This window comes from Cheilinus undulatus, linkage group 2, assembly GCF_018320785.1.
Source record: "Cheilinus undulatus linkage group 2, ASM1832078v1, whole genome shotgun sequence".
In the NCBI taxonomy this organism is placed as follows: domain Eukaryota; kingdom Metazoa; phylum Chordata; class Actinopteri; order Labriformes; family Labridae; genus Cheilinus; species Cheilinus undulatus.
This window is the reverse complement of record NC_054866.1, coordinates 55,039,192-55,054,684: the sequence shown is the minus strand read 5'-3', so window position 1 is coordinate 55,054,684 and position 15,493 is coordinate 55,039,192. Positions and strand designations below refer to the sequence as shown.

Sequence of the window (15,493 nt, the reverse complement as noted above, 5' to 3'; positions counted from 1 at the left end):
TGGCTGAAGGTGAGTTTCACATCCATCAGTCCTACTGTACTCTGAGGTTTAGAGAAAACTTCGATTAAAAAAAAAAACCTCAGGTCTAAATAAATTTAATAAAAGCACCCTGGATTAAGATTTCAATGTTTAAATATCTACCCAAACTCTAAATAAATGGCTGCAGTGAATTTTCACGTTTAACATTTTTTAAAAACTAGTTTAATCCGGTCGTGGGTACTGTCTTCATTTAAAATGCCTTTATTTTCACATTAATAATAAACCTCCACAGTACCAGATCAAACCATCACTGGACCGCTCAGCCTGATGCTCTGACGTTGTCACAGTCCCACTGGAACAGCCATGGAAACTCAGGTGTTTGAAAAGACTGTTCTAGTGCACATTTGAAATCATCCATATCAAATACCAAAGACTGACAGGTCCACCTCAAAAAATTAGATTGTCATGCAAAGACATGCATCAAGTGCTCTTTTCTAGTTCTCAGAAATTAAAAATGTTTTAAAAGAAATTGCTTAAATTCTTCTGCACAGCAAATGACCTTTAACACAGGTGTGCTATACTCAGGATGCTCTACTTCAGAATGATGAAACAGAAATGCCAAAAAGGTTTTTCAGTGCAGAGCAGCAGGAGCCATTTCTCAGTCCCAAATTTATGGACTGGTTTATTTAAGGACAGTCGTGTTTATCACATGAAGCAAACAGAATTAAAACTTAAACCAGACTTGGAAGGATGAGTGGATGAATATAATCATTCACCTTCATATTAATGACCTCCAAGGAGAAAATCTACCTACAGACTTGGGATTTCAAACATCCAATTCAAGACTTCAGGGATCAATGGAAGTCCTGATGAAGAACCCATGTATTGATAGTGAATGTGAACTACTTATTAAACCAGATAAAGTCAAAGGACAAGGTGGAGTTACAAACTTACAATATTCTAGCCTTGCCTTTGAAGAGGTCATCCTTTAAATTTTAGAAACATTCCATCCTTGCTGTTGAAGGTGTCTCCATGCATGGTTACATCAAAGAGCTCAGACACTGATAATATAAAATATTTAATTGTTTTCAGTGAAGACAACGATGACATCAGGTACAGAATAAAGAGGCGGAGCATGGCATGTGATGACATCACTTTATTGGTTCTATACAAAGCTCATGGGACATTTCCTCGTCACACTCGAGAGGGGTACAGCATCTGAAACAGACAGGAAGTGACATCAGTTACCAAAATAAAACACAATCAGCTGTTTGTGTTTGTTTCTAACTTTTTCCTCTGAACAGCAGAAAACTAAAAATTACAACAGGAAGAGTTTAAGTCAGTTTAAGTCAATCCAACAGTGGTTCAGATTAAGATTAGAGATTAAAGGGAAAAACAGCCTACATTACAGCTGTATATTTTACTAACCCTACACGGTCTGACACAGGAATAATAAATCAAAGATGACAGAAAAACTCCTACAGTTCATCTAAACTGTGAAGGGGTTTAAACTTACTCTGCTGACTTAAACATACTCTAACTGAATTTACTATAGTTCAGTCCTCCAGCAAGTAAAGACTGTTCAAAGTGACTGATAGATCAGTGAAAGGAACCACATCTATATTCATTCTGATTAAAGCTTGTGTTACCCCTTTAACAGCTGATGAATGTTATTGGTAAGAAAAAACAACATCCCAGTTTAAACCCCTGCCCCCATCAAGGACTTTTATTTTTGTTTCTGTGGTATCAAACTAGTATCTAAAGTGACTGATTTTAGAATGAGGGCCCTAAACACACCGCTCTGGGTCCTTGAACTCACCACTCTGACTCTGTGTCCGATGGCTTTTGCCGGCAGGTTGCTGCTGAATTTGGCGCGGACCATCCCACTGCTGCCGTGAGCACGGGTCACCTTACCCCAGATCACCCGGGTCTTATTGGGTTTCCCGCCCGGCGTTACTGTGTTCCTGTAAGAGAAAGCATGCCGTTACAGACATGATTAATTTTGATAAATACTAATTATTTTTATTAAAGTCAGCTCCAAACAGTAACCCTGAGCTGGGGTAATGTTTGGCTTAGGCTTCCTGAAAATTGATGTTTTAACATGTACAGAGCATTCACTTTATTGTAGCCAGCCAAATAAAACAGAATAAAACGAGCTAAATAAAACAGAATACATTTCTTTCCATATTATTAAGCAAATGACATTGCATCCATTGAACTTGTGAGTTTTTGGAGAGTTTCTGCTTGAATTTCTTTGCAGGATGTCAGAATATCCTCCCAGAGCTGCTGTTGTGATGTGAACAATGTCATTTGCTTAATAATGTGGAAAGCGGTGTAAAACCAGCTAAATAAAACAGAATAAAACCAGCCAAATAAAGCAGAATGAAACCAGCCAAATAAAACAGAATAAAACCAGCCAAATAAAGCAGAATGAAACCAGCCAAATAAAGCAGAATAAAACCAGCAAAATAAAGCAGAATAAAACCAGCCAAATAAAGCAGAATGAAACCAGCCAAATAAAGCAGAATAAAACCAGCCAAATAAAACAGAATAAAACCAGCCAAATAAAGCAGAATAAAACCAGCCAAATAAAGCAGAATAAAACCAGCCAAATAAAGCAGAATAAAACCAGCCAAATAAAGCAGAATGAAACCAGCCAAATAAAGCAGAATAAAACCAGCCAAATAAAGCAGAATAAAACCAGCCAAATAAAGCAGAATAAAACCAGCCAAATAAAACAGAATAAAACCAGCCAAATAAAACAGAATAAAACCAGCCAAATAAAGCAGAATAAAACCAGCCAAATAAAACAGAATGAAACCAGCCAAATAAAACAGAATAAAACCAGCCAAATAAAACAGAATAAAACCAGCCAAATAAAACAGAATAAAACCAGCCAAATAAAACAGAATAAAACCAGCTAAATAAAACAGAATAAAACCAGCTATTGGAACTATTATAACTGTAAAGCCTCTGATGAACACTGACAGTTCAGCTCTAACATTAGTGTGATTTTACTCTCATAAAACCAAACTTTGAGTTTTTAATCACCATACCTATTTTTAGCTATTTTAAGTGTAAGTGAAGTCTGCAGTGCTCTCAGATTGACAGACATTTATTAAGGTAAACATGAAGGTGCATCGCTGCAGCAATGAAAATGTAGTGACTTTTTATTTCTAAAATTCTAAAACATTGTGCCGCTAACCAGAGTTGGTGATAAACAAGTGCTGCAGTGTTTCCTTCCCTCTAAAACAGTGTAGTAAACCTTTTAAGCCTATAGTGCTGGTGCTACAGAGGCTGACAATCTTGAAGCACAGAACAGAAAACCTGTAGCACAATATATAAAACGTTTGTGACATCTGTAAAACTAACATGCAACTAAAATATATGCTCAGTACGTGATTAGTACTTGAAAAACAAAACAGCCTAAATTACAGCTCTCAGTTAATGTCTAACAAAGCTAACAGCCAATCATTGTTGAGAATTTTGGGGTGCAGCAGAGAAGAGAGATGCTGACGGTTCATCTCCACATTCAGACAAAACAAAGCAAACATGGAAAGCTGACTAACTTCATAGAAGTTTTGGTGCTTGAGGATGATTTGAGTAGTATGATTTAGAAATAAGACCTGGAGATAGATCAGACAGAGGAGCTCCATTCATGCTGCTGTAATTCTTTTATCATTTATTTTTCAACTTTAGTCAGGACCAACTGACAGCTGAAGTCTTTTTCTGTGTTTATCCTATTTACTTAAAAAAAAAAAAACTTTAAAATGTCTTCTAGAGACTGAAGTATGTTTCTTTGTTCATCTTTTAACTGTGTTTAAAAAAACTGAAGTGCTAGGTCTATACATTTATGGTATTGATATTTGCTAAATTTAATCTGTAAATATCTCCATATTGTTTAAACCCCAATGTTGTTAATCCTAGTCAAACTAAGAAATATAGTAAAGTACAAGTTTTCTGTTCTTATGAGAGCCTTTTCATGGATTTCTTGCAGGCCATTTCAAAAGGACCAAGGGCCACAGTTGGCCCACAGGCCATAGTTTGGAGACCCCTTATACATTAACTGATATTCAGAGTAATAGGAAATTATGTAACATTATTAGAAATTCATTAAACACTGTTAGAGTCTGGTCCATATTGGGGTCTGATGTTTATAGAGCTAATGTAAATGAATAAATCTCTCTTTTCTCTCCAACAGTGTCATGATAACATCAGAACTATTGGAGTTAAACGGTAAATAAAAACAAAAAAAAACCAAAAACAAAATCACCAAATCATGCCTTTACCTAACAATACACACAAAATGTATGCAGTGTGGGGATGTATTGATCTACTCCTCTGTGCTCCTGTCCCTCTCTCCCTCATACACTGCTCACTGTATGTCATATCAGGTCTGTATGCTAAAGTTAGACGCGTATTGTCTTGTTAACCAAACAGAAGCAGCTACGATATCAGTGGAGGAAAAATGCAGTTTTATTCATTCATCTTCATTTAGAAATTAGCACAGACTGAGCGATCTGTCCTCTCACTGACCGTTCACTCACTGTGACCATGATCCGTGCATAATTAGAGAAGACGAGGAGAAGGAGAAGTAAGCTAGCAGATACTCGTTTTTAACATCGTCTAGCCTACGTGCCTATATAACACTTGGGATTAAAGCAGCGCTCCTCTTAAGCCTGGTGTAAACTGTATGATTTTGCGATTCAGCCACAGCTTTGGAGTCACGCGATGAGAGAGAGAGAAAACATGACTGGAAACACTTCAGCCTCAGACCCTGAGACTTTTTACAAAAGAAACTCTGTGGGTGTCTGTCACAGTCCATCCTGACTTCAGTCGCACAGTGTGAGCACTCAGTTCGTGCACGACCGTCGGATCATACAGTGTGAGCACACAACTCGTGCGCGATGGTCATGCGTCGTTAATGATTCAGTTGTACCGCGTGAGATGACATTCTACCACGACCGTCGTACGGTGGGCTTGAAATCGCACAGTGTACACTCAGCTTTAAACATGACAACCACCTGTACTGCAGAGCCTGCCCCGTCTGAATGAGCTGCTGCAGGTCACTTTCTCTACATCGTATCAGCTGAGGAGCATGGCCGCTAACACTCGAGATGCAGAGGAATACGCATGATGAGAGGAAATAACATTCTGCTTTAATTTAAAATGTGAAAGAAATAACAAATGGACTGAAGGAAACTGAAGAGAAGTACGCTCATATTTATTTTTAGTACTTACCAGGTTTAAGTTTCTAGGATTATTTTACTATGCATGTCAAGCAGTTATGATACAGAGATGCTTGTTTGAAAATCATTAATTTATTTCCATGTTTTTGGGTCAATTTTTCTGAACAGGTAAAGCCACCGTGGAGGATTTTCAGGGAGAGTCCAAATCCTAAAGCTCCTCAGACATCTGCTGAGCTGTTTTAGTCAGTGCTATGAATACATGCCAGTGTCACAGATGAACTGGTGTTGGATTAACTGGTGATAGTGAGGCAGATGTTGTGGGGGTGTGACTTTTGACGGTTTGTGTTTACCTTCCACATAGCACTGAAAATGCAGTAACATCGACCGTTTCTCCTATTGTAATGATTCATTGGTGCTTGTGGGGATATTAACGTCATGTGACAAGTGTTTGGGTCGTCAAGAAGTAGAAACACTTAGTTTAAAGACTTAAAAATAATAAAAACGATGCAGAGGTGATACACCATGAAAACCTCTTGTTTTAAGTGGAATATTTTGTACAGGATGGTTGTGATTATGAATCGGAGGCATTAAGGAATGTTTAGACTTAAACGTAGTATAAATGGGACACAAACTTTATAAGGGATTAGTTCAAATGCAGCAGGCAAATGGAGTTAAAGACATGCTGGCTGTGTTAACCTGTGATAGCCTGTTGACTCGTGATAAATTCCATGCTTGGTTGTGTTTGATTAAAGAAAATGTAGAAATGTTCAGTCTACATGGCAGCATGTGGGGCTTTTATGAGTTTGGACAGCCTAAGAAGGCTACGGGAAGTATTAGATATATCACTTGTTGTCTGTTCAGATAATGACAGCACATGTTACACTATCCTAACCCGGAAAAAAACCCTCCTGAATATACTCTTCTGTCTGGGATGGTTAAGTGTTGTTTTATGTTGACATATTATGGGGCCATATGACTAATACACAGATCAGTAAGTTCCTCTTAACTACAAAAATTCCATACATCTTCTTAACTGAACAGTTGCTTGATAACTGCTGCAATATAAGGGCATGTTGTGGTATCATCTTTTTATATGGTCGTGTGTTCATGCAATTTAAAATGAAAACTTCTTAATGCTCTGCTGGCATTGGGACTGCTGTCTGCTATGGCAGCGGTTCTCAACCTTTTCAGCCCGCAACTCCCAAAATAAAGGTGCCAGAGACCAGGGACCCCCACTGTACCTGAAGGTGGTTGAACACACTCATTAACATTCAAGAATAGTCATGTGCAGACAAGGCTGCCCATTAAGGGGGGAACAATGGGAGAGCTTTCTGGGGCCCAGCAAAATCATGGTCCATTGTAAAGTGAAGCTGTGGTATTTTATATTTAACCTGAATCATAACAACTCTTATCAAAGAAAAACACTGTAATTCATTTGTGTAGTAAGTGGCTCCTTTAAAAATGTAAATTCTTTTGTTGAAAACCAGGGATGTCAAAAGATTAAAATTTTTAATCGTGATTAATGGCACAAAATTCCATTGTTAACTCGCGATTAATTGCAAATTAATCGCACTTTTGTCTGTTCAAAATATACCTTACAGTATTTTTTCTCGAGATTTACATACCCTTATCAATAGAAGTTGACAAAAATGCTTTCTTTATGCAAATGTTTGTTCATGTCAACAACCCAAAACAACGACAGATAAAGTCCACAAAATTCTGAGCTCAAAGAAACTGAATGCTCCAAAAATTTGCTGAGAGCATATCATGATAACCTCAAGCCCAACAAGCCACAACAGATGGAGATACTGACCTTAATGTAACATTACTGAATAATACCACAATGCAGAGTCAGACTTTAGACTTCTAGAAGGTACCTCCTCTGTTCTCAGCAGCTGAACACAAAAGAGCAGATCTCATCATCACACATGGACATAAAGAGCATGGTCAGTGAAGTTTAAATCACTCAAAGATCATTCCTGATCCTTCACACAAATGCAGAGAATTTCAGACTCACATGAGGGAAATACAGGCTCACAGAAACATCCCTTTAATTACACTACAGATCACTGGGAGAAGTCAAGTCTCTGCTGAGAGCTCATATCTAATGGTATTTCACTGTAAGGTGGACACATCTGCCCCATTCAAGAGAAAAAGGCACTAATTACTTAAAAAATGTCTAATATTATTTATCATATTTTTACTTTCAAACTTAAAAAATGCCCAAATGTAAAATAAATGCTAACAGTAAGAAATTACTGAAACAGTCCAGTAGATTTACTGGAATGATGTCAATAAACACACATGTGAAGCTGCTTTTCAAAATTCATGAACACACAAAGTAAAAGAAGTCTCAGTGGAGAACCTTTAAGGTAAAGTAAGAGGACTTAACCATCTTTTCATTCTTCAGATCATAGAAGAGCTACAATTTTAATCTAAAACCATTTTTTCTTCCTAAATAAAGGAGACCCACGGTCTAATAATACTTTTAGCTTATATTATGATACTCTACAGAGCTCATTCACTCTCAGGCTCACCTGTAACCTCTGCTCCCCTGTTACACACCAGCCTCTGCTGCTCTGTCTCCTCCTCCTCATGATGCAGCCATATATTCACCAGCATTAGACCCGCTCCTATAGGGACTGCAGTATTTGACACTTTTGCAGCATCTTGATGGACTGTTTTCTAATTTGGCGTTTATTTACAGTTCCAGTGTTTTGTTTTAGTAAGTTTCGTTTTCTCCGAATACTTTCACTTTCAAGCAGGAGCTGCTTGTGGATGGGAGCGGGGGATAAACGGACCTTTATGAGACGTGATCGGACCAGTCAACAGTCAATATAAAGGGTCAGCGCAGCTGTAGTGCCGGTTCATAGCAGATATAAATAAATGAATAAATCATAAATCATCGAACGCGGGTCGCCCGCGCACACAGCGCGCACCCCAACTACCCGATCACCGGCGCGCCATGTTCTTAATTTTTTTTGAGGCATCTGGAGACCTCCTCTCAGTGTCCCATGCAACCCCCAGTGGGGTCCCGACCCCAACGCTGAGAAACCCTGGGCTTTAGTATGGTGTCTTTGGTTACATTAACTTGTGGTATAAGTCATACAAATCTACGACATGATTAACATCACAGTCCTTACATGTTCACAGAATTATAAATTATAACAATCATCTTGTACGCAAATGTTTGTTTTCTATCGTCTAGGATGAGCGTTATGTGCAAATGTTTAATACTAGGGATGCACCGAAAATTCGGCCACTGAAAATTTTCGGCCAAAAATGGCCCAAAAGTGCATTTTTGGTTTTCGGTCGAAAGACTTTTATCACCGAAACAACAAGGCCGAAACACGACGTTGTGATGACGCAAGCTAAAACCGCGGCCAGCACGCGCTTGGATCAGTGGTTCTCAAACAGGGGTACGCGTACGTGAAGGCACTCCAGGGGCTATGTGAGATTTTAAAATACATGCTAGCTATTTAAGAAAAATAGCGCCTTTCTTTGCACGTCAGGAGTGACACGATTTTGCCAGTATATTACATACATTCTAAAATCATATTCGTGCTGTGAATGTCTGCGGTGTGTTTTGTCTGTCCTCTGATAAACTGATATTTTTGAAACGGAAGATAAGAGGTTTGTCCCTCTCTGTCCTTCACTCCGTGCGTAAGGCGGCACTTTTACGCACAGCCAGGACGTCAGTGCCGTTTTGTTTCACGGTTTCATTCACTGTGCCAGCCAAGTTTGTAGGAGAAGGGACTGACTTTTCATTCATTCATTCTGTGTCAAATATGATCAATAAGAGTAATAGGGCACAGCTGAGGCTCGCGCTGAAAGGAGTTAACTCTCTCCAGAGCGCACAGGCTGGCTCACCTGTTTGTGTTCCAGACTGGTCAGAGGAGTCATTTAACTGGTTGATCCAGAGCTTTTATAAGTTGTTTGTCTGAGGTCAGAGGAGACTGTGTTGGTAAATATTTCACTAAAGTCCCGTTTGTTTAGAAACAGCTCCAGCTGTGTGAGTTTCGCTCCAACGAGTGCACATGGTGGTGGTGGTGCCGATTTTTAAGGCAGACAAAGGAACAAAAACGTCCTCCTCTCCAACACCACCTGATGTTTGATATCTCCTCATATCTGTCTGTATCAGTGCTTGTGTTTTTGCAACAGGCAACCCAACATGTCCACATGAGCGCAAATGCGCTACTTAAATATCCGCAGCAATGTCGCGCTGCGAAATGATGTTGCAGCTGAGGAAGCTTGCTTTGACTCGCTACAGGTTCAAATGTAAATATTTTGTGTAAATAATTTGCATGAAAAAATTGCGTCTAGAGTGTAAGGACCTTAAGTTTATAAACTGGAGTAAATATTTTTTATGCTCTTAAATTTAATGACCCTAAAACCCCCTGAGTCTCCCCCATGGCAGAATGGTTTGACCCACACTGGCACATGCCTGTCAATCACTGTATTCACAACCTCTCCATTCATTAAAAGGTTTATGATTTATTTTTTGTGAAGAAATGCTGATCTATAACTAAGTTCATGATTTCAGTTTGAGAAGAGAGAAGTCTTTTTTATAACATGTTTATTATTTACAGGTTTTTAGTTCTTTCTAACTCTTTGTTTTATTTCCAAATTGTTCCAGAGAGACCACTGCAGCCGAGCAGAGTTTTGCACACTTCTGGGTTTAAAGCCTTTCCAGTCACTGTTTTCAACAGCTACATTAATTTGAATTCCCACATTTAGAGATGAGAAGATGTGCCATGACTTTAGTCATGCATTTTTAACATTTAAAATGTATGAAAAAAAAATCTAATATTTGTAATTTGAAAGTGTTTATCAGTGACAAAGTTTGATAAATCAGACGGCTGTCACAGCACTCTATAATGTCTTTCGTTTTGGCCAAAAAGCTTTGAGCTGTTTAGGGGGCACTTGGCTGACAAAATACTTCACAGGAGGTACATGACTGATAAAAGGTTAAGAACCACTGATTTAATGTATACATGAGTGGGATCAAGTTAAACATTTTATTTTGTATTCTATTTTATCTTATATTGTGTATTGTTGGAATAAAGTGCTCAATAAATATTTACATAATTCTGTAATTGATTTATTCTTTGAAGCATTAATATTAATTTTTGCAATTGCAATTGATTTTAGTGAGGTTAGTACGCAGTCATAGCAATAAATGCAATGGTACTAATAATTGGCATAATAATTTCTTTCTGTGTTTCGGTTTTCGGCCCTGGTTTCCTCATTTTCGGTTTCAGCCAAGAATTTTCATTTCGGTGCATCCCTATTTAATACTAACAATTTTGTTTCATATCTTCATGTATTCCTACCATACTGTGTGGACTATGTATCCACTCATACAAATCAATGCATGCAATGATTAATATCACATTTTTGTGGTTAAGAGGAACTTATTGATCTGTGTATTAGTCATATGGTCCCTTACATGTCAACGTAAAACGACACTTAACCACTGCCCCATAGACTGAACATTTCTACATTTTCTTTAATCAAACATAACCAAGCATGGAATTCATCATGAGTCAACAGGCTATCACAGGTTAACACAGCCAGCATGTCTTTAACCCCACTTGCCTGCTGCGTTTGAACTGATCCCTTATAAAGTTTGTGTCCCATTTATACTACGTATAACTAAAATTCCTTATGCATCCAATTCATAACCACAACCATCCTGTACAAAAATATTCCACTTAAGACAAGAGGTTTTCACGGTGTGTCACCTCTGTTTGCATCATTTTCAACAGGAACTTTTTTCCAGGTATATAAGTCTTAAAACTAAGTGTTTCTACTTTTTGATGCCCGAAACACTCGTCACGTGACGTTAATATCCCCACAAGCACCAATACATCATTATAATGGGAAGAACAGCGATGTAACTGCATTTTTAGTGGTATTTGGAAGGTAAACACAAACCATCAAAAGCCACATCCCCTTAACAACTGCCTCACTATTACTAGTTAATCCAACACCAGTTCATCTGTGACACCAGCATATTTGTTCTAAAAATACAATGACAAGCTAAACTCTACCTCTTGTTTTTCATCTCAGCGTGCTGCTGCTAAAATAACGGGGCTGGTAGATTTGAGTCCAGCAGCTAAAGAGGCAGTTAAATTAAAAATGTCCTACAGCCAACGCAGGACAGCCCTCTCAGGACTCCTACACTGTTAAAGACTTAAAGGGATCCCTCAACATTTTAGCAAATTCGCCCATTACCATAACTCCTATAGTCTTAATAATAGGTCAGTTTCCTTTAGTTGTCGGTGCAAACTGTTTCTAAATCTGGGGGGACTGTTAAACCAGCTGCACCAGCTAACGCTGTTAGCAGACAGAATTTTTGCTTTCCCTCATCAAACTCATCAAATCCACAATCCAACAAGTCCAAAACGCTCTTGTGGACAAGTTGTGACCTGCACATTCACCACGCTATGAAATAATCATGGCACATTACGAGATGGAGATGTTTAAAGTTAAATGCAAAGCCAGAGCTACACCCCAGACATGGCTGCTGCACTGTGTCACTCCGCCCAGTGGTTCACTCAAGAAATAAATCCGAGTATTTGCTTCATGTGTTGTAATATTATATAATTATACGCTATTATTTCATAGCCTGGTGAATGTGCAGGTCACAACTTGTCCACGAGAGCGTTTTGGAGTTGTTGGATTGTGTATTTGATGAGGGAAAGCAAAAATTCCATCTGCTAACATAGCATTAGCGGTGCAGCTGGTTTAACCGTCCCCCCAGATCTAGTAACAGCTTGCACTGACAACTGAAGGAAACAAACCTATTACTAACACTACAGGAATTACGGCAATGGGCAAATTTGCCAAAATGTTAAAGTATTCCTTTAAAGGATCCTGGGAGACCCTGATACATGTCTATGATTAGAGGAGGCCGTCCTCTCCAGGTTCTGATTTCGTCTGTGACCCCGTTTTCACAGATCAGGTCAAAGGTCAAAGAGGAGCTAAGACTCACTTCTTGGCCTTGTAGACGTAGGCGCAGCGTTTGCCCAGATAGAAGTCGACCTCGTCTCTGGTGTAGCAGCCCTCTAGCTTCAGCAGCGCCGTGTGTTCACGCTGGTTCCTCAGACCGCGCTTGTAGCCGGTGAAGATGGCCTTACTCCACAGTCTGAACACAAACAGAGCACGTCACCACACTGCTCACCAACCAATCAGATTCTCTTACAGTCAACAGGTGAGAGCTTACCTTCCAGGCATCGTCAGTCTGCTCCAGGTGAGTCCACCTGCACACAAACAGGACCATTAGAGCCAGCAGAGACACAGATCTAGTTTCAGAGCTCCAGGTTAACATGGATGAAGCTGCTCTAAACTCTACATTCAGCTGCTTTAAACTCTGCCTTTAGCTGCTCTAAGCTCTATGTGTAGCTGCTCTAAACTCTACCTGTAGCTGCTCTAAACTCTACCTGTAGCTGCTCTAAACTCTACCTGTAGCTGCTCTAAACTCTACCTGTAGCTGCTCTAAACTCTACCTGTAACTGCTCTAAGCTCTACCTGTAGCTGCTCTAAGCTCTACCTGTAGCTGCTCTAAACTCTACCTGTAGCTGCTCTAAACTCTACCTGTAGCTGCTCTAAACTCTACCTGTAGCTGCTCTAAGCTCTACCTGTAGCTGCTCTAAACTCTACGTGTAGCTGCTCTAAGCTCTACCTGTAGCTGCTCTAAGCTCTACCTGTAGCTGCTCTAAACTCTACCTGTAGCTGCTCTAAGCTCTACCTGTAGCTGCTCTAAACTCTACCTGTAGCTGCTCTAAACTCTACCTGTAGCTGCTCTAAACTCTACCTGTAGCTGCTCTAAACTCTACCTGTAGCTGCTCTAAGCTCTACGTGTAGCTGCTCTAAACTCTACCTGTAGCTGCTCTAAACTCTACCTGTAGCTGCTCTAAGCTCTACCTGTAGCTGCTCTAAACTCTACCTGTAGCTGCTCTAAACTCTACCTGTAGCTGCTCTAAGCTCTACGTGTAGCTGCTTTAAATTCTACTGTCACTACAGCTGCACCGTGTAGCCACAATACTAAGATGCAGGGAAAGTTTAGTTGTACAGCAGCAGAGAAATTCAGAGCCGAGACCAGTAGAACCAAACAGCTCACCTGACAGAGTCAGAACCTCACCTATCCCTCAGCTCACCTCACAGAAGAGTCAGAACCTCACCTATCCCTCAGCTCACCTGACACGTGAAGAATTCGGAGCTCCTACTTCCACCCTCAGACAAAGGTGCACCCCCATGCTAACATGCTAACGCTAATTCCGCGGAGGGCTCGGTGCTTCGGTGAGAGCTGGTATCACTCCCCGGTGAAGAAGCCAGCTCCGTCCGGACACTCATCGACTCTTCACCGGGAGTCTACCCGCGTTCAAATGCCCTCAGACCGGCCAGAGGAGGCAGCCTCTGAGCTAGCAACCGTTAGCCGCTCCGGTACAATCTACCGCCAATCTCCGCCATCACGGCCTCCATCTCAGACAAACACCGCCCGGTGAGCGGAGGGCAGACTGAGCGATAACTACCGGTGATTATCACGGAGGATGAAACCGGATTAATGGAGAAAATTAGAGATGAAATCTGACACGGCGGCTCTCTTACCTTCACTATGGGGAGAAAAATGGAGGAAAAGGAAGAGAGCAAGGCATGCTGGGAAATTATGGGAAACAGAGGCGACCGCGGAGCCGCCTGATCAAAAAAGCAACGACGTTCGCTTTAATATGAAATAATGAACATTTAAACATGTAAAACAGCTCACAATTTAAAAATAATTCATATTTAAACATATAAAACAGCTCACAATTTAAAAATAATGAACATTTAAACATTTAAAAAAACAAAACAAACAAACAAAAAAAAAACAATACGAAATAATTTTTAACAGCTCATGTATCTACGGAGGCATGTTAGGACCACTTTAAAAAACAGGATTTTAGGAATTTCATTTATATATAAATATATATATATATATATATATATATATATGACAACAACAAAAGAAATCGAGTTTAAAATAGCTGATGACAACGAGGGGGTTAGTGGCCAGAAATGGCAGCATACATTAATAATAATAAATTTTTTTTTTTTTCAAACTTTATTTTGCATTATTTTCAATAATTTAACCCAGTAAATGCCAGCATAAGTGTACTAAACCCTGATGTTTACTATATTTATTGATGTTTTTAACATGGACTCACAGTGTGGGGGGGGGGTGCTGGGACTTTAATCAGGCTCACCATGAGCCGCTCTGAGTGTTTAGACTTTAACAGCTGTCCATAGAAATAAAGGAACATGAGAAACAGAGATACTAATAACTCAGAAAATTAGTAAAGACATTAAAGTTTAAATATTTAAGACATAAAATATAAATCAAGTAAACAGAGCGCTGTATTAGAGGGGCAACCTCTGTGACAGCAGAGGCCAGATTCTTGAATCAGGTCTGACCTGGGGCCTGACAGGGTCAACATTCAGGCTGTGTCTGAAATCACTCCCTATTCACTATATAGTGAATACGCCGTTATGTAGTGGAGTCCGAATTGTGAGTGAGCTCTGTTATTCACTATACTACTATAGTGCACTCATTTTATCCCACAGTGCATTTTGAAAAGTAGTGAACAACCGATGCTCACTAGCCCAGCAATATTTACCGTCATGCATCCCGGTTGCTGCTCTCAGACATGACTGATGAACGAGAGGAGCCCAGGAACACATTTAAAAACTTTATTTAATACTTTTTTTGTTTGTTGGTTTTAACCATATCTGTAAGAAAATGTTAAGGATTTATAACGGAGTAACTCTGAGGATTACAAGACATGAGACCATCATCTTATTGCAAAAAAAAAAAAAAAAAAAAAAAAAAAATTACATTACACACAAAACGTACAATATTTAATTACTAAAGTCACAAGCTTTTTTATCTATCAGTATTTTTTGGGGAAAAATACATCGCATTTAGTATCAGTTTTCAGTGAAATTCTACCGTTATTTCAATCCTCAGCCGTTGTCATGGAAATCTACAAACCGTTACTGCTAAACATTTTAATTGTGAGATGGTGATGACGTCATTTCCCACGGCCGGAGTAGTGTATGAAATCATTTTGTGTTACAGTGAGTCCACTACATAGTCCACTATATAGTCCACTATACTCCACTATATAGTCCACTATACTCCACTATATAGTCCACTATAGTCCACTATATAGTCCACTATAGTCCACTATATAGTCCACTAAAGTCCACTACATAGTCCATTACAGTCCACTATATAGTCCACTATATAGTCCACTAGATAGTCCACTATATAGTCACTAGAG

At 39.4% G+C, this 15,493-nt stretch overlaps 1 protein-coding gene across 1 annotated transcript; it reads right to left on the bottom strand.

The window, feature by feature from the left end:
* Positions 1–1,117: 1,117 nt before the first annotated feature.
* On the bottom strand, positions 1,118–13,881 carry rpl35a (ribosomal protein L35a). Its single transcript, XM_041813050.1, has 5 exons — positions 13,782–13,881; positions 12,397–12,433; positions 12,166–12,318; positions 1,799–1,943; positions 1,118–1,197 (listed from the first exon to the last, which is right to left on the bottom strand). Exons 2-5 carry the CDS (start codon positions 12,405–12,407, stop codon positions 1,174–1,176), a joined length of 333 nt encoding a protein of 110 aa, XP_041668984.1. The 5' UTR covers positions 12,408–12,433; positions 13,782–13,881; the 3' UTR covers positions 1,118–1,173.
* Between the last annotated feature and the right edge of the window lie 1,612 nt (positions 13,882–15,493).